This window comes from Puccinia triticina, chromosome 3A (genome assembly GCF_026914185.1).
Source record: "Puccinia triticina chromosome 3A, complete sequence".
Lineage (NCBI taxonomy): Eukaryota > Fungi > Basidiomycota > Pucciniomycetes > Pucciniales > Pucciniaceae > Puccinia > Puccinia triticina.
In genome coordinates, this window is record NC_070560.1 from 964701 (window position 1) to 991706 (window position 27006).

Here is a 27006-nt window from a genome sequence, read left to right on the forward strand (position 1 = left end):
GACTTCCCCTGAAAGAAGGATGTGATTTTTCCAGATTTTTTTTGATGGATCAAAAGAGGGGGTCTTACTTGCCCCCTCCAAAAAATATTGGATTTTTTGAAGGTGTCCTTGTGATGCAAAAAAAAAACATAATGTTAATCCAAAAAAAAAGGCACCCGCTACCCCGGGGCCTTTGTACCTGCTCAAACTTAAGTGGTTGGGTACCCAGCCCCTTGAAAAGAAAGTTCGAGGGGCAGCAGCTCTGGGCCCGGCTATCCCCCAGCCGCCGTGCCAATGGCTGGCACAGGCCATTGAGCGGAGTTACACACTCCCCCAATGACCAGCCGGCCAGCACACATGTGTGCATCTAGCACTAATTACCGGTCATTGAGGGCATTATGTACTCCTCTCAATGGCCACTCTGTCCTGGTCATCGAGTAATATTTTTCGGAGGGGGCAAGTAAGACCCCCTCTTTTGATCCATCAAAAAAAAATCCGGAAAAATCACCTCCTTCTTTTGGTGGAAGTCACTGTGCGCAAAGTATTTTTTGGCTTGCGCGCACAGCGGGCTTGACGTTGGGGGACAGTTGATTCTGTGCGCAAAGAGTTTTTTGCTGCTGCGCAAAGTAGGTCCGTTTTAATAATGTTGCTTGGTATTTCTTTATTGTGTCATACTCATAAAGAAATGTCACTCTTCAGTTTTTACTATTCTCTCAGTTGCAGGGTTGTTGATAGAGGAGTGTTGGACAGCCATCTAACCACTTGTTTAGGCCCTCCCTGGACACCTTTAACAACTGGACCAGTGGCCCACGCTTGCAGATTGCTACAGCATAGCTGGAGGGTCATCCATAGGGCCTTTGAGGATTTTCAACTTGTGCCTTGTTTAAATGTTGTGTGCGCTATTCTTTGTTGTATGTATGTTTGTAAAAAGACACCCCAAAACTCAGAACCAGGGGGGTAGGATTTTGTGGATTTAAGACATTGGGATTTATGCTGACATCTCCCAGCCACAATTGGCTTTATGATTCAAGGGGAAACTCAAACAACCACAAATCTATGCTTTTTTCAACATATTTCTATTGTAGAAGTTATTTGGGTTTTTTCATGTACCTTATCAAAAAGCAGTAAGGAAACAAAAAAACAAAGGTGTAAAACAAATAAAAGAAGCAGAAGGATGTTGATACAACTACTCAATTGAATCACCATGACAAAGTAGTCAAAATCAACAATCAAGATTTCTATCAGCAGGGAGTAAGCGAAAGAAATTTGATGATGAATGAATATATGTGTACTTTGTCTTGTATAGGAGTGAAGAGAATGAGCAGGGGATGGATACAAGGAGTTTTTCAAATTCAGTTTTTCCTTTTTTCTTGGGTAAGAAGAAATATATACATATTCAACAGAGAAAAATTAATCAACTCAAACTAAATTGGAATCAAAAAAGAGGGAGAGATAGGATTGGGGAGACGTTCCTTTCTTTCTTGTAACAAAACAAAGGGTCGAGAAAGAAGAATGGGCTGTTTATCAACGCAAAAAAATGGCGGAGGGATGAAGAGAAGGGTTGTAATCGATGATTTAAATTGCAAACACAAATAAAAGCAAACGAGAGAGAGAGGAAATGAACTCAAGGACGAGGGGTTGTAGATGAGAAAGAAGAAGAGAGTGCGGGAGAAGGGAGGGGGACGCCCCCGCCGCCCTCGATTCCTTCGCCCAAGGGATTAGGGCCATCGGTTGCAGGCTTAGGCACCGGACGGCTTTGGCCTCCGCTTGGCGAGCCGGGCGCGGGCGGCGGGCCGGGCTTGCCGCTCGATCCCATCGCGTCATCGTATGCGTCGGGCCGGTCGAACGGCCGTCGTCCAATCAAATCAATCATGTCTTGTCTGTTATGGTCCAAACAACATTCCACATGACGTCAGTCTCTCGTCGATTATTCACTCTCAGACAGACATGAATCGGGCTGGTCTTACCTCGAGAGAACTTCACGCTCCAATAATCGTTGGGCAACTTTGTCGACCAACTCTTTCTTCTCTGTCAACAGCTCAGTCGTCCTTTTATGGGCTTGATTGATCAATGCTCGGACCGTCGAGTCTAGGTGTTCGCCTGTCTTCTCCGAGTACGGTTTCTGGAAGGACTCTTGTTGCGAATCCGATCTACCAAAGCTGATCGGTCCGAAATCTCGCGACATACCGTCTGTAATTCGTGTAAAAATTGATCAACTCTCGGGTCTTTCCTCGTTGGAGAAGGAATGATGATTGAACTAAGAATCAGGGATCAAGAGACAAACAGTTTCCAACCAATTCAAACGCTAGTTTGGTGATCTTTTGTAGATCATCTTGGGCTCCTGTAGTGATCTTGCCAAAGAAGAGTTCCTCAGCAACTCGACCACCGAAAGTCATACACATCCGATCGATCAACTGTTCGGTAGTATACAGAAACCTTTCTTGAGGCTAAAAAAAATGAAAATACATCGTTCAATTAGTTTCATTGGCCCGACAGTGACAAAAGAGGCATGAAGAATGAGGGGAGATGCTCAACTAAGTAAGAAGCATAACCAAGAGCTCCGACCCCTCTTGGAATGATCGAGACTTTGAGTAACGGATCGGCATGTTCCAAGAACCATCCCATGATCGCGTGCCCAGCTTCATGATAGGCAACCGTTTTCTTCTCTTCTGGAGATAAAACCCTCGACCTTCTCTCTAATCCTGCAACCACTCTCTCGATCGCCATGTCGAAATGTTTTTCGCTGTTCACGCCAATCGAAAAAAAAATCAATCAATCAATCAAGAAGTTAGCAATGCTATCACTGAATTGGTGCAATCCAAAAAGACTTTGAACATTCAAGTAGAGGGCGGGAGGTCACTCAACGTCACATATTCAGCACTCAGCCTAGCAGCAATCAGTGCAGCCTCATTACAAACGTTAGCAATGTCGGCACCGCTGAACCCAGGAGTATGAGCGGCCAGCTTGTGAGACAGTTTGACGAGCCAATCGGGGATGACTTTCTCGACGGAGTCAGGATCTTCGAGATCAATGCTTTCATCCTCTTCTTCAGGGAGTGGATTGGAGGCGGGGCGTTTGAGGTCCTCCTTAGTTTTGATGGCGCCTTCGAGGACCAGAGGCCTAAGATGAACCAAGAAGATCTGTCGTCTACCCGAGACGTCAGGTCGATCGACGGCGATGTGTCGGTCGAATCGGCCGGGCCTGAGGAGCGCCTTGTCGAGGACATCTGCCCGGTTCGTTCCAGCCAAAACGACGACATGCTGAGAGGTATCAAAGCCGTCCATTTCGACCAAGAGCTGATTCAAGGTGGATTCCCTTTCGTCGTTCCCTCCCATCGCTCCTGATTTACCTCGTGCTTTGCCGATCGCATCGATCTCATCTACAAATACTATACATGGTGCGTTCTTCTTCGCCGTCGCAAAAAGATCTCGTACTCGTGACGGCCCCACTCCCACAAACATCTCTACAAACTCAGAGCCAGATACCGAAAGGAATGGTACACCGGCTTCACCAGCAGTCGCCTTGGCAAGTAACGTTTTCCCTGTTCCTGGTGGCCCTGATATCATCGCACCCTTGGGAATTTTGGCACCCAATCGTTCGTCTATAATATTTTTGAAGCGGATGAGTCAGTTTAATTTGAGAAGAGAATGGCACGAGTTAGACCTACATTTTTCGGGTTCCTTGAGGAATTTAACGAATTCCATGATTTCTTCCTTTGCCTCATCCATTCCAGCCACGTCTTTGAACTTAGTCTTGACTTCAGATTCATGATTGAACATCTTGGCTTTACTTTTACCGATGTTAAAGATCCCACCGGGGCCGCCAGCGCCACCGCCGGCGCCACCCATCCCGGTGGCCCTCCGGCTGACGTAGAATAGTAACCCGGCGAGGGTGAGGGTGGGTGCAAAGTTCCAGAAGAGGTTCATCAGAGAGGCCTGTTCGTGGTAGCTAACGGGCACTCTTTCGTGGCTTGGGATGCCCAGTTCGTCCTGTGCTTTGTCTAGCTTCCTCTCAAAGGCTTCCACGCTACCGATACTGAAAAAGTAAGAAGCACCGGCTGAGGGCGATGCTATCGTACCAGGCGGGCTCGATGATGATCCGTTCGGACTGACTCCGGTCAGTTTAAATGCGTTTGGATGGAGGTAAACCTTGACTTTCGAGCGATTGATGACTTCTAATTTTTCGACTAATCCTTTGTCCAGGACGCCCGTTCGAAATTCTTGCCATGAGATCTCTCGGTTACTCAGACTATCTCCGGCGAGAATGTGATAGAGTGCATAAGCTCCCAAGGCCCAGAAGACTAGTGCGTTCGCTGGCCCGGGTGATTGTTGTGGTTCTGATCCCGAAGCGGGTGAAGAGCCTTTGCCTGTTTTATTTCCTTTTCCTGTTGAGGATCGACCAACCCAAAACATTGACCATGAGCATATACATTTTTTTGGCTTGTAATTGGTGATTTGTGATGCTCTCTTACCATGATCAGGATCGTTGTTGAATTTAGGATTTTCGGCCGAGTTGGGTTTTGCAGGCTGGCCGAACAACTTGGAGATGTTGATGAAAGCTGAGAATGGGCTTTGGTCTTCTTCCTGCTCTTGTTGTTTCTTGGGTGGCTGGTTCTTGGACGAGGCACGTCGATGGTTCCTAGGTTTGTCGGCGTTGTTTGAGGACGATGGACCGGGCTGAGATTCAGAAGAGCGTGTTGAGGATGAGATGGATTGGGTTAAACTGAGCCGAGGATGGCCATTCGGATATCGAGTGGCTCGGAGTGTGGTTCGGAGAGGGTGAGGATGGCTGAGGATGAGGTTTGGGATTCTTCTGATCGACATTGATGCTGCTGCTGCTGCTGTAGTCGTTGTTCGTGTTTCCTGGGGAAAGTGGCGAAGTGTTCTTGAGGCAATGGTTGTGTTTGTGGTCAGCAGCAGTTGGCCGACTGCCACTGGCACTGCCCGCTGGTGATGTGCAGATCGAGGATTACGTAATCCCAGCCATTCCTTCCACTTTCGGAAACACTGTGTCCGTAGCCCAGCGGGCCGGGCCCAAGAAAGGGTTTAATTAAAGACTGACATCATCATCCGCAAGCCAAGCTTTCACTCGAGTGTCATGGGTATCACCATCCTCGGAGACCTCGGGAGAGAGGCTCGTGAAATGCCTGTGACAGACGCAGGCCAGTCTTCAACCGTCGGCCACAACTCTGGCCTGTGTACAAACACACATCACACTCAGCCGAAAACCCCCAAGAATCTGAGACACGATGACTTTCAATTTAACCACTGCCGCACGCCGAACCCGGAGTCTGATCTCTGCCTCATCTCAATCAAGCTCAGGCTCGCCTACGGTAAGCGCAAAAGAAGGGCATCCTGGTGGTTATTCACTGATTGCTGACTAGCCAACGGTCGTGCTCGCCAGATATGTCCAGCTTATCATCATAGGTCAAGCTTCATCCGAGCCAAATACGCTTCATCAGTCTCACAATCACCATCACCATCTTTTGAGCTGCCCAAGACGGAGCGGGAGGTGACGGACATGTTAGCAAAGGCGGGCTCGGATGAAGAGCGCAAGAAGATCTTCGAAAGATTACTCGGCGTCCATGAGGTAGCCACCAAGGTACCCCCCAAGGCCCGTGGGCCATCAGGGGTCCATCTGATCCCGATCGGACGAACGAAATTAACGACCAACCAGACCGGGGTGGATGTACACCATTCTCCCTTCGAGTCCTTATCCCAAACCTACCAGGACACGCTCAAGGCCCTCGAAAACATCCCAGGCTCAACCGTCTACCGTCAAGCCGTACACTCAACCACTCGCAAAAACTTGGATATCATCAAGAAATTCGTCTCGGCTGCTGTCCCTGGTGAAAACGCTAGCGCCGTCGAGGATCGCGTCCGAGCTGCTGAAAATGAACTCGGTGTCGAAATGATCGAAAAGGCGATCGAACAGGCTGAAGATGAACATCAACTCGTCTTGAAAATGATTGAATATAAGGCGTCAGTCCCCCCTTGGTTCTTGAGGTCTAAAAAAGATATCTGAATGGCGACCTAATTTCTTTTCTTTCTTGTAGTTGGGAAGAGTTGGAAGAAAAACCGGCTCCTGGTCAATGGGATTACTTTGAGATTCCTGCATCCACATCGTATCCTAAAAACTGAAAATAAACTTCCTCCCGATTTCTACGCCAAATAACATTGTTAGAAGTAGATAATAGAAAACGAAGCAAAGAAAACCTGGGGGGAAATTGTTGATTGTTTTATTTTTCCAACCAATGATCTAACCGGTCAGAGATATTTTATGTAACAAAAGTGTTGGATGGTGGTCTTAGAAAAACTGAATGGTCGAGGTTGTTTGTTTGAAATAACCAATTGAACACCTTTGGCCTTTTAACAACTAGAAAATTATTTTTTAGGTTATGAAAAGGGAGGCATGTGATTCGTGCCAAAGAATCTCCAGCAATAACAATCAAGAACAAAAACAAGCTGCGCAAAAGGAGTACAATGCCAATAATAGTAATAATCATACACAAAAGTAACTAGTGCAACAAAAGACTCCTGTAGTAATCCAACAAATTACAATCATAATAAAAGAGGATAATATGATAAGCAGATCAGTAGAATCCCAAGATGAACTCCACATTGAAAGTATAGTAGGGCCAGGGTTGACAACAAAAATGTTGCTGTTTTAAGGCCTTTATGAACAACTTTTCAAAAAATGTAAAGGTTGTTCTGATTGCCAAGGAACACCCAGATGTGGATAGGACATTTTCTAAAACATTGTTTACCTTAAAATGGGCTCCAAAGTTTTTAAAATTCTATTGTGAACCCCCCTAAAATGTGAAAGAGTGTGCCAAAGATCACCGCTTGCAGGCAAGTTCCTCCTGCGGACTTTGCACTTCGGACCTCCTTGGAGGGACTCATAAACTCACTCCATCTTCACTTGACTCTGCAGGTATGCCTCAAGTCTTTTTCTCTAATCACCGCCTCTATGATCCTGTCTCACCTTGTTCCTCACTCTCATCAGGTGTGCCTCCACCGTGCTGCTCTTGTCCCTTGTTTGTGTTGCTCACAGTGTTACTGCTGTCATCACAGGTTTGTATTGTGTTTTCATCATTCATCTTTATTTGTTTCCTACTCGTAAACTCACTCCATCTTCACTCGACTCCTCACAGGTGTGCCTCCACCGTGCTGCTCTTGTCCCTTGTTCGCGTTGCTCACAGCGTTATTGCTGTGATCACAGGTGCTGTTGTCGTCCCCAGCTTGTCGCCCATTAGGTTATGAGCCCAGCAGCGTAATAGGACACACAACAAACAGTTAAACCAAACAGAACCGTCAAGATTTCCAATCACAAGAGCGTACTTCAGTCTCTTGACAACATCCCATTCCCCACATGGAAAGGACAGATGAAAGGGTATCTCCAAGTACAAGGACTCAAGATGTACATAGACTCCACAGTGATTTGACACCCAAAAAGCCTCTACTACAATGTTGGTACCGTAAGAGTAGTAAGTAGAATGCTAGAAAAGTGAGAGAAGACCCATCCCCTCCAGTTCCATATCCCCCCTCTCTGTCCGCCCCGCTGTCCTCCATTCCCACCCAACGTTTTCCGCATCCCCTTTCCCGCACTAACAAACTCCGCCTGCATTTCCTCCCAGCCTAGCACATCTCCAACGCCTGTTCTCCCGCACCCCACAACTAGCCTCCGGAGTTAGTCTCTACCCGGCGCTTCCACCCCAAAATCATCTGCTTATAACGTCCGCTTCCGCCACCCCAGTTCACCTAACTCCGCGCCGCTACCAGTCCGGCCGTGCACTTGATATGCCGCAGTCCTACTCTGACTCTCAGATAAATCTCCGTCTAGGCCGTGGCTTGAACCCCGGCTCCCCGCACCCATGTCGGTCCCCCGGTCTGCACCCGCCTCCACCCGTTGACTTTCCGTGTGCTTTTGTTTGGTTGTAAATTCAATGTTCCCTCAGCAGCATATAAGCACGAGTGCTTTCTCCTCTCTCAGGAAGGCACAAGCTTTCCAATGAGCTCAGCCGCCCGCGCTTTCTGGCCATGCTGCTTTGTGAGCATTCTCTGATGGCCCGCCTATTTATACCACCACATCCGCCCCGGTTTTGAAGTCCTGCCCCCAGGATCTTCCCACACTTCACTCCAAACTCCCACCCCATCACTACATCACTCCGATCCTTTCCCTCCCACCATGGCACCCTGCAAATCCTGTATCAACCGCGGAATCCCCTGCATCCGCCCAATCCCTGGACGTGCATGCAATAGCTGTCGCGCATCCAAATGGAAGTGCTTGGACATGATGTCCTCCGCTGGCGGTCAACCTAGAAAACCCCGCGGCAGCCCCTCTAGTACCCCCGCTCCCACTCCTCCTCTCCTCTCTACCTCCAAGGGTAACTCCAACACACACGGAAAACACCGCCGCAACCCATCGCCTCCGCGCAATAACTGTTGTTGCTGTGGACAAGACTCCAAGCCCATCTCGCACCCCTTCTCCCAAGTGCGCCGCCCGCGACCTTTTGTCTCCTCCTCCGGCTTGCGCCAACTTTGCGTCCGCTGAGGGACTCCTGTCCGTACTAGGCGTCGGCAGTCTTGTGAGGGGATTGTTGCTGTTTAGGCTGCCCTCGTGGCGGTGGTCCGTAGAGATGAGCGCGGAAAAGATCAAGGATAGCTTTGGTTGGAGGTGGTTTTGAGATGTTTGCCGGGGGTTTGGATCCTCGGCGGCGGTTGTTGATGTTTGGAATGAGGAGGAAGGTGATCTTAAGAAGGAACAGAGGAGATGGATGCGGATCTGGATGAAAGGGATGTGGGGAGCCAAGCTCCAAAGTTTGAACTCAGAAAATATGATCAATAAACTCTTGATGGACCGTCTTCTGGGGATCAGAATGCCATAGCCACCCATCATCCAAGTTCAAGCTGAACTTGGACTCCGGGTGACATGTCACACACATTTCATCACATCCTCCGCGCGCTACGCGCGCGCACACAACCACAATAAAACAGCAGAGAGAAAGAAAGAAGAGAACAAGGAACAAAGAAAACACAACACAAAAGAAAGGAGGAAGCAGAAAGATGAGAAAGAAAGAGAACAACCAGGACCAGAGAGGAAGAATAAGATGAAATGGAAATCAAAAACAAACCACAGGATAAATCCACAGCAGATGCTGTGTTAGGACCAAGAAAACTGAAGGGGACTGGGAAAGAGAGAAGAAAAAGGTGAGACGGAAGGATGAAAAAGGAAAAGGGGAAAGAAGTATAGAAGAAAGGAGTGTGAAAGAGAAAGGGTGGAAGATGAGGAGAGATGGGGAGAGGGTTTTGAGGGTCTTGAGGATCTTGATGTCTTGAGGGTGAAATCTTGATGGGAGTTGAGTCTTGATGATCATCCTGGCGGCAGTGATGCTCCTGGATAGCTGGCCACAAGAGAGGCCACCACATCCACCCACCACTTGGAGTCTGTCCCCAGACTCCTTCGACGTTCCGTGCGGCCAAAAGAAAGAGAGAGAAGCCTGGAAAGAAAATCCAAACAAAGGTCCCGCGGCGGCTCACAAAGTGGCAACGTAATGCTTACAAACAGTGTAGAGAAGCCCAAGGTGCATACTAAGGAGGGGGACTTACTTCTGGTCCGTAATGCCCCCGCGCGGAAAGTACCACTTGACCTGATCAGCTGCAAAACACCGCTTGAGCTCCGTTCCATCAAGCTTGGCAAGGATGTAAGAGCCTCCGTGAACCTGCTGGACAATCCGGTAGGGCCCGTTCCATTTGTGAGCAAACAGCTGCCCCCACTGAACCTCGAGAGACCGGTTATAACAACAGTGGGCCGCTACGCTAAACTACGCTATTGTAGCCCTAACGTTTAGCGTAGCGGCAAAAAGCGCCGGCCTTTTTTGAATAGTGTTAGCGCGCTGTTAGCGCCGCTACGCTGCGCTAATTTTCAGCGGCGCTAACAGCACGCCAATTTTTGTTTAGCGTTAGCGCTAAACTACAGCCGCTACGCTGCGCTACGTTGCGCTAAGGCGCTTTTAGCGGAAAAAACGGCCTTTTTTGCCTCAAAAAGCACTGTAGCGCAGCGTAGCGAACACTATTTCGCGCCCTGCGTGCTTAGCGTTAGCGCCATTGCGCAAATCTGCGCTAACGCTACGCTAAAAGCTAAAATATCTTTGCACCCTGCGCGCGTAGCGTTAGCGTAGATGCACGCGATTGCGCTAACACTACGCTAAAGAATAGCGCATTTGCGCTGCGCTACGCTACGCGAACAGCTTTGTTAGCGTAGCTGACCTACTGTTTTTTACAGTCTCGCTGATTTTCCACAGTTCTGAGACGCTTGGCGGTCTAGTTATCTTTGTTTCTTTTTTTTATTATTGTTTTCTGGTGTTCGGTCGCGGAGGCATTAGGAGGTACAAGCAAATTCCTCCCAAAGTTTGCACCTCCAAGGGTTCTTATACGTTGTTTCAAAAAACATTACGTTGCCACTGTCGTGAGCCTCTCGAAACCGCCTCGTTTTTTTTCAGTCAAAGCGCGAGATGGCGGATGCTGAGGCAGGATCAGCGAGGGCAAGGATGGTAAAAATCAAGCCGCAGGACAAGGTCCTGGGATTTGACGGCTCCAACGTGCAGAGGTTTCTAGCCGACTACCAGCTAGCTGCAATATTGGATGGAGCATCGGAATTTGACATGGCTCAGCAAGTCTGATTTTTCATCCGTAGCGCTGACGTGAAGGATGTGGTCGAGACTTTGGATGGATTCAATCCGCCGAACTGGGCGACGCTGAAGGCGGCTATGCTCTCGCATTGGGGCAGGATTGACACAGCCCGCTTCACGGCGCAGGATTTGGAAGAACTGGTGCAAGTCTGTGGTGGACTTTCAGGATTTTTGCAAGGCGTGGCAGCCAATTCAGTCTTATCTACTGCGGAAGGATCACATTGACTCGGTCGAGGAAATCAAGCCCCTCTACTATCAGTCGTTCTCGTTGGGAGTACAGGAGCGTATCCGGGATCAACTTATCAAGGATAAAACCATGATTACGACGCAGGATAATAGATTCAAGTGACCCACCTTCGAAATTCTGAAGAAAGCGCTCGAAGAGGTTATGAAGAATCAGACGGCCCTTACCTTTGAAGGGTCTCGAGTATCGGTTCCGGTTCCCTCAACGTCATTCAAAGAGGCGAACGATGTGATGCAGCAAATGGAGAGTGATCAGCGTCCTAAGGAGGCCCCCTCGCAGGCTAGAGCTCCAGCAACAGTCGACGAGATTAAGCGCATGCTGCAGTCATTTGAGCAGCGCATTGACCAGAAGTTGGCGGCTCAGGCGAAGCCAGCGCAGTCCCGAGGCCCTATAGTCTGCTACTACTGTCATAGGGAGGGTCACGGCCTCGGAAGGTGCGCCGAGTTGCAGAAAGACAAGGAGAAGAACCTGGTCGAGCAGCGGGGCGGAAGTTTTTTTCTACCTAATGGCGCTCTCATTCCGATCGATAATTCTCGGACAACAAGGCTATATACAGCCTCGCCTCCCGGAAGGCCTTTTGGAAAACAAGGCTATACAGCCTTGTCTCCCAAGAGGAATGCCTTAGGTACAACAAGGCTATACAGCCTGTCTCCCGGGAGGAATGCCTTTGGGATGACAAGGCTATACAGGCTTGTCTCCCGCAAAGAATGCCTTCAGGAAGACAAGGATATACAGCCTTTCTCCCAGGGGGAATGCCTTTGGGACGACAAGGCTACACAGTCTCGTCTCCCGGAAGGGATTCCTTTGGCAGCCCATAAGTGGTCCCTTGCAAACAACAAGGCTATACAACCTTGTTGTCCCAAAGGGATCCCTCAGTTGGTTTGGAAGGAGCCCTGGCCCAATCCTTGCCCCATCTGGGGGAGCTGGGGTGGTACCCGGGTGACACACCCGTTTAGCCCCAAAAAACAGGCACTGTACCCGTACCCGTCACTCACAGGTGGGTGAGGCCGGTACCCTCCAAAAGGTTCCTGGTACTGGTCGCGGGTGCGCAGCCACATTCTTTAGATCAGGATGGAAATTGCATGCAGGAGTTGTCCAAGCTCAGGTGGAGGTTGAGCTTAAAGATGGCATCTGATACTCAGGTACCCCAAACAGGCGCGGGTACCTGCCTCAGATATTGTGAAATCTAGACACCCGCACCCGCACCAGCACCCGCAGAGGGTGCAGTGAGCAGGTACCCGCAAGTACCTGATCTGTTTCCGGCTCAGAATTGAATCTCTCTTGCATTGCCGTTACTACACATGTAAATAAATGAAAAAACATGTACTTCATTTTTTCCCTGATCTCCCTTTTCCTTTTTGTTTCATCTTGTTTGCCTTATTTACCCTCCATTTGTGTAATACTCCGGGTTTTATTTTCCCATTCTTGGAGTAAAAAGCAACCACCATACCTTTTGTGACTGACAAGGCACTGATTTGGTGCCTTTTAAAAGAAACATAATCCCTCCCAAAGCTGAAAAATTGTTCAACATCGACGGTTGTTGCTAGATATGAGAGTGCTAGGAATTCAACCTGGTCATCTAGGCTACGAGAAAGAAAACATACCGGGACAGCTTAAGACATCAAGGGCCATCCGTAGCAGACCCCCATGAGTACTCCCTGCACGCTGTTGGCGCATACACCATTTGAGGGGATTCACAGGCTGACTGTCATCAGTCAAATGTAAGCCGCCAGATAACCACATGTGAATTGGATCAGTTGATGTGTTCCCTCCTTGTGCTTTGGAGGCTCCAATCAAACCTGCAAGAACCCCTTTCTGGGGCTTTAATCCAGAAATTATAATAAGTTAGCTCCAATCTGAATCAATTGAGTATTAGGATTGATACACATCCCATTTACTCATCTTTGGGCAAGTGATAACTGCTTGTGATGTTGATGGCTGAGAATTTGGTTTGTAGTGAGGTTCCCACATTTCACGGGTGAGCCTTATTGATTCTTCAATCCATTCTGGTTGCCATTGAGCAAGTTTGAAATACTTTTCTTTAAAAGATGGATGCAGGACTGAAGAAACACCATCAGTAAGCTACATAGTCAGCTGTGAAGATTGGAAGCATACCCATAGTGACCCAGTATAATGGCGAGCATTCAGTCAGAGTGTAGTATTTATTTGTTAGCTGAAGTCCCGCACAACACGCATTCCTCAAGGCAGGGGGGTAATTGTTGCGCTTATCCGAGATTGCAGAAGAGAGATGACTAGTGATCTGATGGATGAAGACAACAATGTTGGCAATCCAAGCGGCACCACAAATTGAGACCTGCAGGTTAATTTTGTAGAAAGGTTCAAGAACCTGATCAACGAGGTAGCTTGCTAAGCTGAGATCATCCCGGTCAATGTGATAGTGTTGAGCAGGACCGTGCTGTTTATCTTTTTGCCACTCAAGGCTTAAATGGGAATATAAAAATTCTGTCAGGACTGATAGTGCAGGTTGTGAGTAGGGGAAAAATGGCTTACATGGCTGCTGAGCATCGGAGAACACTTTTCAATTGTTCCAGAGTTGAATTCCACCGGGTCCAAACTTCACACCCAACACTATGTGGCCTTGGACACTCAAGCTTGTGACAGATCTCCTTGAAGAGAGACTTTGAATTTGGTGACTTTGTTAACTTTCTGGAGATCACTCGGAAATTATCCAAATTCAATTAATTCATTTCAGTAAGCAATAGTTAAAATATTTACTCAGTTGGAAACAGCCTCTTACCTTTGCTAAGGTCTCCTTGCAAGATTTGGAAGTGTATCGGTTGTCTTCGCCCTTGTCGCTCAACTCGTTCACATCAACATCCTCCAACTCAATCTCATCCTCACCAATGAGATCAGTGGCCAAGATCCCTTCCCTGGATTTTTTCTTGCTCTCATCATCTTCATTGTCTCCTGATTCACTCCTAGTAAGCCTAAGAATCAGAGAAATGTCAGTCTTAAAATGAATGAGAACGATTGGACTTAGATTTTTTTTTACATACAATTGAATCTGTTCGTCTGGATCATCTAGGTCTCCATCATAATCTTAGTTGTGATTGTTGTTGTCAGATTCTAGGTCCCCATCAAGCGAGGCGGCCATTTGGCCTTGTTTTTGGTGACTTCCAAACAGTTGTAAGATCACCTGAGCAATCAGGTTGAGTATGTGAGCAAAACATCTGATCCATTGGCCTTTGCCTTTGAACCTTGCCCATTTGAAAGATCTGATGGCTTTGATCATTGTCTGGTTGTTTGAAGCATTATCCATGACAATCCCTTGTATCTATCCCAACATAATCACAACTGATCAGCAAACAAACAAAAGCGAGAAAGAATGTAATCATACCTTGTCCTTGACATCAAATTTCTCAACGATGAGCTGAACGGTTTCAGCTAAATAGAATCAAGTATGGCTTTGAAGTAGCTTCACAAAATTGAGTGGCATTGCCTCAAGGTGATATCCACCTGTATCTTCTTCCACAAGACGGTATATGACTGTGCCTAGTACATTGTAGCCGTTTGGGGACTGCCAAACATCTAGACCCAGGTACATTGCACCCTTGTGATCCTAGAACAAGAAAATTGGTCAGATTTTTATGTATTCAAGACAGAGAAAAATGAAAACTAGGGAGAGAGGAAGATGCAAACTACTGAGGACAACTAAAACTTACCTTGAGCAATTGGATGGATGTCTCCTGCAAAGATGTATATAAACAAGCTATGTCATCAGATACCGTCCTCTGTGCCGGTAGATTCTTGATAAAAACAGGTTGCAAGAGAGCTTGGTGTGCCTCCTCTCCCAGAGCCGAAAACAGTTGGGCCCCTTTGGCGCACCAGATCGCACACATCTGAGGTACCTGGATTCCAATAGGAATCGGCAAAATTTCAAAGCATGAGAGGAGAAAGGATTGGATTGACTTACTTCTTGGGGTTCAATGTCACCGGTCCCAGATATCCACATTGCCAAAAGTTTCTGATTAGCCATTGCCTCATGTTCCCTTTTTGTGAAGCTTGCTACATGCTTGGATAGATTGGATGGGGAAGTGTTGTATACTGGCTGATGTATTTTGCTTTCACAGCAGGAGAAAATAAACAAAAAAATACAAAAGATGAGCGAGAAAAATATGAATGACAAGCACAAGATGACCAAAACTCAAAGGGGAATGAAAAACTTACGTTTTACAAGGGTAGGCAATCATCCTCCAACCCTTTTTGTCAAGCAAATCTGAAAGCTGTGGGGGATCAAAAGCCGCATAGCAAGTGCTGAGATGATTTGTGTGAACTCTCTGTGCCTTTTCTGGAATATTAGAAAGAGCAAGTCAGTCAGTGCGCTTAATTCAATCAGGAGAAGAGAGAATCTTACTCAGCTCTTGTTCATCTGTAGTCTAATGACCCTTTGAGTTCTGAGTGCTTGCTGCAGCTTCTGAGTGTGAGACAACATGTTTGCTTTCATTGGAATTGTCTGGTACTTTGACGGTTGAGTGGCTTTTTGTTTTTTAGAATGGTCTGGATCTTTGGTGGGGATGGAGATTGAAGATGTTGGCGATCCCGTGGCCTTGTGACGCTTCTTGGTTCTTCCCATGGTGTTGGCGGAGGGGTTCCGTGGCGTGGTGGTGCGTCCGAGGGGTGTGGAGGTGTTGGTTAGGGGATTGGCTGTGATGGATATGATTTCTCCAATGACAGGGTTGAGTGACAGATGTCACGGGGACAGGGATACATATGCTTATAAGAATAGTATCATGGAGAATAATATGCTTGTATGTAACTATAAACATGCAGATCTGGACCCTCTCAAATCTGCGGGTGTTGGCAAGTACTTGCTCCAGGTACCCACTGGTTTTTACACATTGAAATTTTACACCCGCACCTGCACCCGCACCCGGCACCCGTTTGCGGGTAGATGAAGCCGGTGACCATGACTCCAACAGACCCGGGTGAGCACAGTCTGCCAATTCTTCCCGGGTGTGTGATCGGCGCCAAACTGGCTGATTTTGGCAGGCTCATTCTGGCTTTTGTTGGCAGGGTTAGGGAGATGGTGGGATTGGTGGGTGGGGGTGGGCAAGGGGGAGGGTTGGGGGCTTCTGGTTGGATGAGAGTGGATCAAGGGGTGATGGGCGGTGGTGGGTGTTGGGTTGGGGTCGAAGGGACGGTTGGCTTTCTCGTCCAGCTTCTCGTGCTGGGCTGTGGGTTTGTTGGGCTGGGGGAGTTCCTCCTGCTTGTTGTAGTCGTTCATGCTTGGCAAGGTGATGATGCTTGTGAAGCCCTGGGGTCCTCTTGGGTTTCACAAGGTTACACTAGACTTTCCTTTGATTATATAAGCTCTCATCTATATAGTCCACACTTCCCCACTCCCCACCTAGCTCAGTAGAGACCCCGGACTGATCCCACTCTCCCTGAGCTAGGTAAGCTTCTCACTCCCTTTCTTCTCCTTCTTCTATGATTCATCTTGTATGTAGAGAGACCCCGGACTGATCCCTCTCTCACTGAGCTAGCTCTAGGAAATAAAGCCCCCAAGATTGTTTCTAGAACCGCTCCAAGGCTTCACTGCCTTGTCCCTCCGCCTCTGAACAGTGAAGGGTCTCCCAACCCTTACAATGCTGGTGGTGGTGCTGATGGAGGGGGAGGTGATCGGAGTGGAGTCAGAGTTGAGTGGGAGTGTTTCAATCGGCTCGGCTGGTGGTGGGATGGTGAGGCTCTTGAGTGCATGGTTCTGTTTTGGTTGTTCTTCCCTGTCTGTTGGCGGGGTGGCTGCTTTGCTGGATGGGTTGTTCTGCTTTTGTTTTGGTTTGCTCGTGCTCGTGCTGGTGCCAGTCGTCAGTGGTGAGTTCTTGTTTCTATTGGTTTTCCCGTTTTTTTTCTTGGCTGTTTTCCGTGCTGTGGCTGTTGCTGGTGGTGGTGGTGGGGTTTTTCGTCTGCTTCTCCCTCTGATGGTTCGCTTTGGTCCTCCTCGGTGTCGATTGCCACTGCCGCTGAGGATGTCAGTCTGCAGTTTCTTTTGTTGTTTCTGTGCATGGTAGTTTACTCACAGGCCCGGAATGATCCTCCGCTTGCGAATGCTGTTGTTGATCTCCTGGCCATCCTTGTCTGGTTGATGGTGTTCGTGAGTGGTTTGTTGTTCTCCTGAGCTCGATCGCCGCCGTTCTTGCGCCGCCCATCGGGGCTACCCGCTCGCGTCCCGCCAGGCACGGGCCACCCGGCAAGGCCTGGCTTCGAGAAACTTTCACTCAACTCCTAAAATACTCGACTCAGTCGCACGATTTCAGATCCTCAAACTACCCCCAGAGTAGGCACAATATTGTCCGACATACATACACCGCCACTAATTTTCAATGGCTCCCAACACGAGCTTCCGAAAAAGACATCATATCACTGTCTGTCTGATAAGATGCACATTTGGATGTATCCGAGGTACCTGCCTGGGGGCGATTCCGGCTCAACACCACGGATGGATCACATCCCTCAAACTTGACCCAACACGATAATCCGTTCTGGTCTTGAGAAATCACGTTCTTCCAATCAGCTGGGGTTTATCCCGAAATGCTTCGATGAATTTACTTTGTCATTCCAACAAGAGGAACACGGCAGACAGTAAGCCGCCCTTGAGCAAGGCTACACGTGTCTCCATCAAATCACTGTCTCAAGGGCTGAGACAGGACCGTCTGGCAGACTGAGATAAAGTCCTCCCTGTTTGTAGTACGATTGTTGAGGAGAAGCGCGCAATGTATCGGATGCTTGTAGGAATTGGCCAGGCTGTCGGCTGCACTGCAGGATTTACATCGAATCCAAGTCTTTTCCCGCGCCGGAGAAGCCATTGCGGGTTGAGATGTCTTGCCATCAAGAAGTAGGGCTGCAGTGTTGGCTAAGCTTGATTAGCCTGGTCGTCCGGGGATGGTGCCCTGTTGCTTCTGGGCAGGCGCTGCAGGTTGAGTACCCGCTTGAGGTTTGGCCTTCGATTTTTGTTTATATGTAGTTAGTTCTCGGGAGTTGAAGCAGGTTGAAGCCCAAGCCCTGGCCTCAAATCACCGGTGCCTCAAATTTGACTTGGGCAGCGCCGGTCCCGCCAGCCGACTCGCCGAGTTTGATGATGATGGAGCTAGGCGGCTGCGCGACTGCGCGGGGCGCGACCGTGGCAAGCATCCGACTTCAAGACTCCAACTCGCGCACGCGATCTAATGGCAACGGTGTTATAAAAGAGAGGCTGCTGGTCTTTTGGGACGGCATAAGACTGTATTCCATCTCAACAGAGGCTCAGCCTCATTTTGTATGTACTTCTGCATCTTCTCTATATGGGCAATGGATATATATGCAGCCCGGAAAGCGGGGAAAAAAAAGGGGCCTTGCGCTCTCGCGCGTTTGAGTTGCAAAATGATTGAGACTACTTGCTATTGAAGATCAATGGAGATACAGATTGAGAACGATTGTACATTAAAAATTCAAAAGGGGAAGAAATACAAGAGAAGAATCCTAGCAGCTCCAATTCAACCGGAGAGTCCCGCGCCCGATGGAAGCGTTTATAGCTGGACTACAACGCGACAGAAAGGGCATGTTGAGTTCTGCTCGATCCAGGGCTGCAGCAGAAAAGAATTTGAATCAGTCATTGATAATTCAGATAGACAATAAGAATATGTGCTTACTTGGAGGCAGTCTTGGTGGAAAAGGTGGGACGGGTGGCATGGGAGCTGGACAACAGGTCGGCCAACTTGAAAAAGTTCCTCTTGACAGATTGTGCAGCTCTGAGCTTCGCCATCTTGGCTCGGTGTCGCAGTGGGGGCGGTCGGGTGGGGAAGAGCGTCCAGTGCCTGCTGAACATGCCTCCTGCGCTGTGCCAAGGCGACTTGCTCGGGAGGTAAACTCAGAATCAGCCGTGAAAACAACACATGATCTAAGCGTGACCTACATGATTGCCTTAGACTGTCCATGACCTCCTCAGCTTCCTCCGGTGACATCTCACCTGATTCCACTAGATAGGCCGCACCCACTGCGAGTTGCTCCATAGAAGTGGTGTCCAGATCGAAGTCGTCCGGGACAGCGGGCGTAGCCCACTCGTAGTGGTCGTCTGCCAAGACCTGAGCCTCGCCTTCGGGCGCGAATTCCAACTCAGCCTCTTCGTCCAACTCAAACATGTCTTCTTGATCCATATTGTTTATTTATTAAGGGCTAAGAGTTCTGGAGTAGCTGCTAGGGTCTGGGAGGGGATGGGATGGGGAGGAGGTAGCGAGAGTGGTTGTGAGTTGGGGGAGATGGTTGGTAGCAGTACGGCTGGAACCGTACGCTTATTTATACCGTACATCAATGCTGAGCCCAACTTCAGCAGCACGTAGGGGAGACTTTGCAATTGAATTGAATTGCTGAGGACTGCTGCTGCTTGCAACAGCGCGAGGCTCAGCTTGCTCGACAAAGGCGCGGACTTGAAGCCTAGTTTCCAGACCATCTACGGGTTGCTATGCCTTTCTCTGCTGTCAAGCCGCCTGCTTTGAACAAGAATTCTAGTTTCCCTTTGTCATCAGCAGGCTGAGTGAAATTTTACTTCCAGGATTGTATTTCTGATCAATCCCCAAAGCTATAGATCGCAAGGCTCTGGTTTCTCTTATACGTTACGGTCGGGCGGCAGCTGCAAGACTGGAATATAATTGATACTATATATTTCCGGCCCATCCTTTCCTTGGATGGAAAGGCCCGGCGCTCAAGGGTAAAAAGGCTCGGCAGGAGGCACTCATTCAACTCACTTGGGAGGAGAGACGCGTGTGCCAAGTTAAAGTAATAAGTCTTCATTGTGGCATGAGCGAGAAAAACTTTGCACGCATCCTTCTGAGGATGATATGGACTTTGGTGTTCCGCCGCGCTATGAAGCTGCTTCTTGTTGTTTAATGAGCTGTCTGTTCCCAGTTCTTACCCATAATGTGTCTACAGGTCATCCTTAGACGCCGCTATCCACACCCCGTGAATTTAGATGCAAGACAACTTTTGGAAGGAAAGACTGTTTGCTCAAGCGCAGTCGGTGGTCAACTCTGGGATTGAAAGAGAAATATAATAAATTGGGAGGCAATGCTGTTGAGGGTATATTTCAACATTTATTCGCGTTTGAATATGTAAAACGTGATCTAATGACAAAGAAACTTTAGAAGAGAGATGCCGTCTTCAACTCAACACAAGGTCTCTTACCTCACGACAAAGGCTGAGCCTAATTTCATATTCATCTTCTCCATTTTGTCATCGGATCTGCCTAGACCGCAGGAAGCGGATCAAGTCAAAGGAGTGCCTTGCGCTGTTGCGCGATATTAACCGAAGGCAATCTGCATTACTTGCTACTATTCTAAGAATCCATGCAAAGCCAAATGAGAAAGTATTGTACACTAAAGGTTTGTACTAGAAAGAGATACAAAAAAAGAATGCCGCTCCGCCAATTCAACCAGCGGGTTCCGAGTTCGAGGGTGGTGGTAGTTGGGATACAACTCGGCACATGCGGCAGCTTGTGTTTAGTTCTATCCAGGGCTAAATCCGAAAAGTATTGAAATCAGTAATGGACTATAGATGCTAGGGCTAAAAGAGTTGCTTACTTGAATGCATCCTTGGTGAAAAAGATGTGCTAGATGACATGGGAGCTGAACGACTGTTTGCCCAACTTGAGAGAGCTCCTCCTTACAGATTGCGCATTCCGAAGCTGTGCCATCGTTGCTCAATGTCAAAGTGGCAGCGGTCGTGTTCGGAAAAGAGTTCAGTAGCTCTTGAACCTGCTTTCTTCGCTTTGCGAGGGCAGTGGCCCGAGCTTCTCCCAAAGGTGAAGTTGAGCTATAGTCTAGGATGAGTGGTGTGCGCCTGACCCTTGTTTCCAACACACGTCTGCCGCTAAGACAGCAAAAACTGTTGGAAAACAACCAGAAAATCCAACACAACAACTGTGCAACAGCCCACAACAGCAGTACGCAGAAAAGAGACATGAGAAAGCAATGAGTGGAATGAGAGAGAGGAGGGGAAAGAGAACCAAAAGAAACATAGCCCAAAGAGTGCAATAACAACTGAATCTTGAATCAGTGGAGGTAGAGTCCAAAACCTTGAATATATTGGTGGAGGCAGAGCTTGAGATCTCCATCCTGAAACCCCTTGAGTGCGGGCCCGCTAGTCCTGCGCTAAATCCGGTGTCCTACCATGTGTACTGCTCTGAACACCACAGCGGGGCTTGTTGTAAAAATGGTAGACAAGTACTTTGTTGAAACAGTATTTTATTAAGAACTCAATAAAAGTAAATACACTTTGAGAATTGAAAACAATAATTAGATCTCTTTGAAACGTTGAATAATAGTTTAAAATAATGTAAAAGAAATACCTCAAAGAAAGAACCAGTGCGAATACAAATCTTGAACAAAGACAACGGGCGACGGCAACAAACACACGGAATTATCATGACAAACTAGTCTGCCCCAAGACTAGATCTAGCTCCTCCTGAGTGCTTAGAGTTGACGGCAGTTGAGATTGATCTTTGATTTGATCAAAGAGGTCCGAAGAAGATTGTCTTCGAGTAGTTTTTAGTAGTCGATGATTGAGTCGATGTGAGTGTTTGATTGACGAGTAGCAATGAAAGATGGGATAACGGAAAAGGGAAGGAAGGGGAGGAATAGAGTTGTTGGCGAGTAGAGTGTGGTTGAACAATACATCTTATGCATTGACTATGCATGATGTAATGCATACACATCAAACCTAATGTGTGTGTTTTAAACTTTGACACTTGTATGGTGTTGCAAGTGCATCTGGGCACTCACCAAAGTTCGGCCAAAAAAAGGCCAAGCGCGTGTGGCCGACCCTAAAGCCAGCTTGGCCAATCCCAAAGCGTGGGTGGCACACGTCCAAACCCCGCTTGGCACAGTCCAAAGTTGGGGTGGTTTGGGACAAAGCCCCGCTGGGCCGAGTTCAAGCAAGGGTGCCACGCACGCCAAACGCTGTGCCGGCCATCAAGGAGAGAAGTTTCCCTCCTCGATGGTTGGTCTACAAACTGGTCATTGAGAAGGGAAGACTCCCTTCCTGATGATCAATACAAGTATTGACCACCGCAAAGGGAGTCTTTCCTCCCCAATGACCAGCCTACAGACCGGCCATCAAGAAGGAAAAGCTCCCTTGTTGATGTCCGATGTGCAATGTCAAGAATGGAGAAGGTTTCCCCTCCTCAAGGGCACATCGTTCTTGCCTTTCGAGGCAGAGACAAGGGCCGGCGTGTTGCATGCCAAGTCACAGATCCCATTGGCCCAGAGCTTGATCTCGGCCAAGCGGGACTTGGCTGTGTGCCAAGCTCTGCCCCCCGCGCAACCTGCCCAATCAAGCCCGCTGGGCACATACCCAACCCACAGAGGCACTCGGCCAAGCGGGAGTTGGGTAAGTGCCCAGATGCGCTTGCAACACCATATACTTCTCACAAGAGGAAAATTGGACATAAAAAAGGCCTTTTTGTTTGGGAATTGAATTCAAGACCTAAATAATTGGTTTTTGCTTCCAGGCAAACCCAAAAATAAAGATTCTTACAACTTATCTTGAACATCACATCCACATTGTAAATCCCGCCCAATGTAAAAATGTAGTATAACGTGCTACAGTTGAATTTTACATGTGATTACCAAAATATGACCCAATGAAAAGAAGGCCAATGCAAAGGGCAACATGCAAAATTATTCCTGGGTTACTCCAAGATATAATTTTACAGCTCATTGTCAAAACAGCATATGCCATGAAAAAAAGTTCTAATGTAAAATTTTAGCCGCGTCCAAAAGTTTGAGTTTTACAATATGTATCACTACCACGTAAAATTGGCATATGGGCTATCCAATCTGCAGATTTACATGTGATGTAAAACAAAAGGAGCAACAAAATATAGCGAACAACTTGCATGAATGTTGTGAGAAGGTACCCATTCTTGAAGAACCAATAGGTTATGCCTGAAAGGAGGCCGCCACTGTAAAGCTGATTGCCTTCTTCCAAACAAGCTAGCAGTCTTTCAGCCATCCACTGGGTCTGGAAGTTGAAGTGATTGTTACCGCCGCGGAAAGATGAGGAGATGATGTGCATTCCCTTGCTGGAATACCAAATTGCATAATTAAAAAAAATCCATCCAATGGGGGACAGAGAAGAAAGATAATGAAAGGAAGATGCTCGCCAATCTCACTTGAGCATTTGCAGGAGGAACTTGTCACTCATGCCTGAGCCCTTATTCTCGGGGCCAAGATTCAACTCACGCAGGACTTCCCGGCGGAGGTAGCGGAGTCAGTCAGAATTACCAAATGATTTGTGAATGTCCACAACACTGGTAAAGGGCTGATTGTTGTTTTCAGGATTGGGAGGGCCAACCTGTCCAAATGAATTAAGAAATTAATATAATCATCACAGACCCATGCCAAATGAGGGAAAGAGGTTACCTTTAATTCCAGGGCACTTGCCTTAGGGTTCTTCTTTATCTCTTCAGAAAACTCTGCTCATGCAAGGGGATCCAACTTCTTTGCAGTTGGACAGGGGTGTTTGTGATATCCTTGATGTCGCATGAGACTCCAGCCTGTTTCTTTTTGGGTGTCAAAGCAGATGCATGTGCCCTCACATGGCTTCCAGTGAACGTTCCCCAGGCATTCACCAGCACTTCCTTTGCACGGTAATTTTCTGAGAGACAGAAGTAGGTTAGTTACCAGGGCGGATTTAGTGGATAGAGGTGGAAAGAAGAACTTACACATCAAGGATGTAAAGCCCGCGCCCCACACGGACTTCACAAAAGTATCACAACCCCTGTCACAGTTCCATCCTCTGCCCTACACGTAGTTTCTCCCTCCCCTTACCTAGCTTGGCAGAGAACCATTTGACTTCTTCTCTGTTGACGCTAGGTAAGAGTTTCCCTTCCTCTCTTCACTCCTTTTGTAAATAGATACTGACAAGAGAACCATCGGACTTCTTCTCTGCCAACGCTAGTAATCCACCCCGACCCGTTGGAGCTAGAATCCTCAGGCTTTTTGACTGTCCTTGTGCCCCCCTCGGGGAGACATCTTAGTGAAGGACTCATCAGGGTCCTTACAAAGGAGTTCTTTGATTTTGCTGCGGCCGGTGGGGGGAGGCCCGGTGTAATCACACCCATCATTTTCACAAAAGAGTACCCCAAGGCACTTGTAGCAGCGCACTTTCCACGCACCCTCTGCGCAAGAATCAACTGTGTTTGTCTTTCAGTATCCAACAAAGCCAAAGTTAGTAATCTTGTCTCCTGGTTTGTTGGTTGGGGTAGATTGGGTAACCTTGCTTGTCAAGGATGCAATTGTGGTCAATGAACTTCTGGTGATCTCAATCCATCCCGTGGGGTATTTCCCAGTTCTGCAGCTTGATTTTGTTGGCAGGTAGTGATACTATTGGGTGTTGTGAGAATAAAGGCTGGTATGTCGGTGGAAATGTCCGCTAACCACCCTCTTCAAGAATATTTGTGTCCAGGCTGTGTGATTATTGGTGTCTTGGCTCCGCACTGCTACTATCTGCTAGCCTTCAGAGCTCCTCTCTGAGCCTGATCTATAGCGTAATAATCCGCAAGTGAATAAAAGCTCTGCACTCCGCAAGCACAGAATCCGCAAGTAACTCTGAAAGTAAAGATAAGGTCATGTATAACTCTCCTAATACTCTAGTATGTCCGTCTGTGTAAGTACAACAATGAGTAATCCGTAAGATGATGGGATAATAGGATAAGGAAAGAGAAGAGAAATCCATGAGCCTTTTCCCATCCTTCCCTCCACGCACGTCACTGTTCCCACCCGATCCCGCAAGCCTGACACTTTCCTGCACTAGTCCTTCAGCTCCGCCTGCTTTTCCGCACGTCATTCTCCCCGACTCCGCTCATCTCCAACGCTTGACCTCCCACCATCCTCTGTCTAGCCCCCGCCAGTCAGTCTCTCACCACCGCCTCCACCCCAGTTCCACCTGCTGGTGGACTGTTGTGGCTCACCTGCTGATGCGCCGCTGCTACCAGTCCACGTGTGTAGTCCGCCGCATTCCAGCCCTTTCTTTCCACTCCGGTCCGAATACCCAATCCAAAATCCGCAATCCGCAATCCGTGAATTTCCGTAAGCTTTCTTAGAGTGCTTTTCTGAAATCATCCTCAGTGCTTATGTCACCAGAATGCACTCTGCCTGAACCTCTCTGTGCATTCCCGCTCGCGCTATCCCCGAGTGAAAATTCTACCACGCATGCCTACACCGCGGGACAAGTGGGGCATCAAATTGGCGGCGACCGTGGCGCCCCATTAACCCCGCATGGGAAACTATGCCTCAGTGGCGCGCTGTTACCATACCCTCCACGGGCGCTCTCTATACGCCCATGTGGCGAGTGGGGTGACGCCACACATGCGTCGCCTGATGTCCAACAACCGGGGGGGGAAGGATTGCCGCCCCTGGCAAAAGAATTAGTTGACTGCGTGAAGGTTTGAACACACGGCTCGGCCAGGCTTTCTCGGCTGCACTCTGTACTGACTGCGCTAATGTGGTTTCAGTTGAATTCTGGCGGGAAACATGGGTTTTCAATGTCCCTCAATCTTCATCTCCTCCAGAGGGATGTGTGAACAGAGGCTTGGGATCCATGCTGACTCTGTCAAACAAACCAAGAAGGTAGTTGGAGGCGATGTGATGTGTTCATGCGGCGCGCGTTCTCCTCCATTGCACTCTACCCACACGTGCTCACAAGAAAACTAAGGACTTCGACGTAAAACTGATTCCTAGGATCTTCAAGTCGCAAAGGTATGAGAGTTATCCCACATAGCTCCATGAGTTGGCATGGATATCTTCTTTGGCATAGTCAGCAGGGACGCAGCTCGCACCGCTCAACTCCGGCGGGGGTTTGACCCCGCCCTCATCTTTTTGTCTGAACTGCCAAGCCAGACCTCACCCCCTGATTGGAGTATGTACCAGCTTGGGCGCCCCATGGACGCCCCTGTCCATGCCACACTTGTGGGGCGTCACGAAACACTTGAGGTGGAAGTCCAGCGAGCGCCCATGGAGAGTATGGTCATAGCGCGGGCCAGAGACGTATGCGTCCTCTGGGACGTCACAGCCTTTCAGGAATCACCCCGCGGTGTATATAAATCACCACAGCGTTGAATGGTTGGGGTGGCCTCAGTTGAAGCCTTTCCTTTGGTCAAAGCTGGTTGTGGTGCTTGTTTCTTGGTCTTTTGATTCTTTGTCATGATGAGGAGGTATAAAGTGGAAGGGATGTATGTGTAACTGGATGTGCTGGTGGGCGGAGAGGACTGGGGCGGAAAAAAGAAAGTAGAGACGTCAACTGGGGATTTGGGAGGGGACCGGATGAAGGAATAGAAATACTTACTTGCCAGTCCAGCGGGTTTGGGATGGTGCCACACCATTTACGCAGATGCATCCAATTGGGGAGGAATCAGAAGTTGCACAGGGTTGATGGTTGGTGCGAGAAGGCTACAGCGGTGGGTTGTGCGTGTGTGGTGTATGCAGGAGGAGAGAATTTTCTGTATTGGTGAGGGTATTAACCCTATACATTCTCTCACAACCTTGCAAATCTGTATGCATTGGTTTGAATCTGCGGATTTGCATCCGCTTAGAACATGGTTTTGCATGTACTGGATGTAAAATTGCCGGATGCGGGGGCGCAGGGCTGGATTTACAGCATCATCTTCACATGTGGCCCTTTGGTCAATTTGTATGTGAAATTACATTCACTTGCAATTTTGTATACTTTTACATCCTGTGCCCTTTGCATGGGGGGGTCAATGCCAAGTCATATGTTGCAAAAATCACCCACCCCATAAAATACCAATCACATTGACCATATTGGAAAAAAAAGTCAAATTGGATATGTATTTGGTGATTTAAATCAGGAGCATTTTGCAAAAAAATCTCCCCTGGATACGTGCTACATGAAGGCGGCTTGATAGGGGGCTCTCCGTGGTCCCAAGGGACTTTGGAACACTGTCTTAACCGTCTGTATCCGTGTCACATGGGTGCCTCTCGGTGAGCTGTGGGGACCTCCTCCAGAGGATTTGTTTTGGATCATGCACCCAAACTGAAACGGAATGTTGAAAACTGAACCAGTCCAAAATGTCAGTTTTCCAGAG

The 27006-nt window shown here is 48.2% G+C and overlaps 5 protein-coding genes across 5 annotated transcripts; 1 reads left to right on the plus strand and 4 right to left on the minus strand.

Moving 5' to 3' along the window:
- Positions 1-1603: 1603 nt before the first annotated feature.
- Positions 1604-4802, minus strand: PtA15_3A102 (uncharacterized protein; the record flags this gene model as incomplete). The annotated part of the gene is made up of 7 exons (XM_053167037.1): positions 1604-1859; positions 1947-2169; positions 2264-2426; positions 2515-2722; positions 2845-3580; positions 3647-4363; positions 4451-4802. The coding sequence occupies 7 exons, from the start codon at positions 4800-4802 to the stop codon at positions 1604-1606; spliced, it is 2655 nt and encodes an 884-aa protein (XP_053018293.1).
- Positions 4803-5227: 425 nt separating this feature from the next.
- PtA15_3A103 (uncharacterized protein) lies at positions 5228-6119 on the plus strand (the record flags this gene model as incomplete). The annotated part of the gene is made up of 3 exons (XM_053167038.1): positions 5228-5311; positions 5383-5960; positions 6035-6119. 3 exons carry the CDS (start codon positions 5228-5230, stop codon positions 6117-6119), a joined length of 747 nt encoding a protein of 248 aa, XP_053018294.1.
- Positions 6120-15949: 9830 nt separating this feature from the next.
- Positions 15950-17080, minus strand: PtA15_3A104 (uncharacterized protein; the record flags this gene model as incomplete). The annotated part of the gene is made up of 2 exons (XM_053167039.1): positions 15950-16177; positions 16952-17080. 2 exons carry the CDS (start codon positions 17078-17080, stop codon positions 15950-15952), a joined length of 357 nt encoding a protein of 118 aa, XP_053018295.1.
- A 1367-nt stretch (positions 17081-18447) lies between these two features.
- Positions 18448-19063, minus strand: PtA15_3A105 (uncharacterized protein; the record flags this gene model as incomplete). The annotated part of the gene is made up of 3 exons (XM_053167040.1): positions 18448-18493; positions 18560-18776; positions 18838-19063. 3 exons carry the CDS (start codon positions 19061-19063, stop codon positions 18448-18450), a joined length of 489 nt encoding a protein of 162 aa, XP_053018296.1.
- A 6972-nt stretch (positions 19064-26035) lies between these two features.
- PtA15_3A106 (uncharacterized protein) lies at positions 26036-26283 on the minus strand (the record flags this gene model as incomplete). Its single annotated transcript, XM_053167041.1, has 2 exons — positions 26036-26169; positions 26247-26283. 2 exons carry the CDS (start codon positions 26281-26283, stop codon positions 26036-26038), a joined length of 171 nt encoding a protein of 56 aa, XP_053018297.1.
- Positions 26284-27006: the final 723 nt, after the last annotated feature.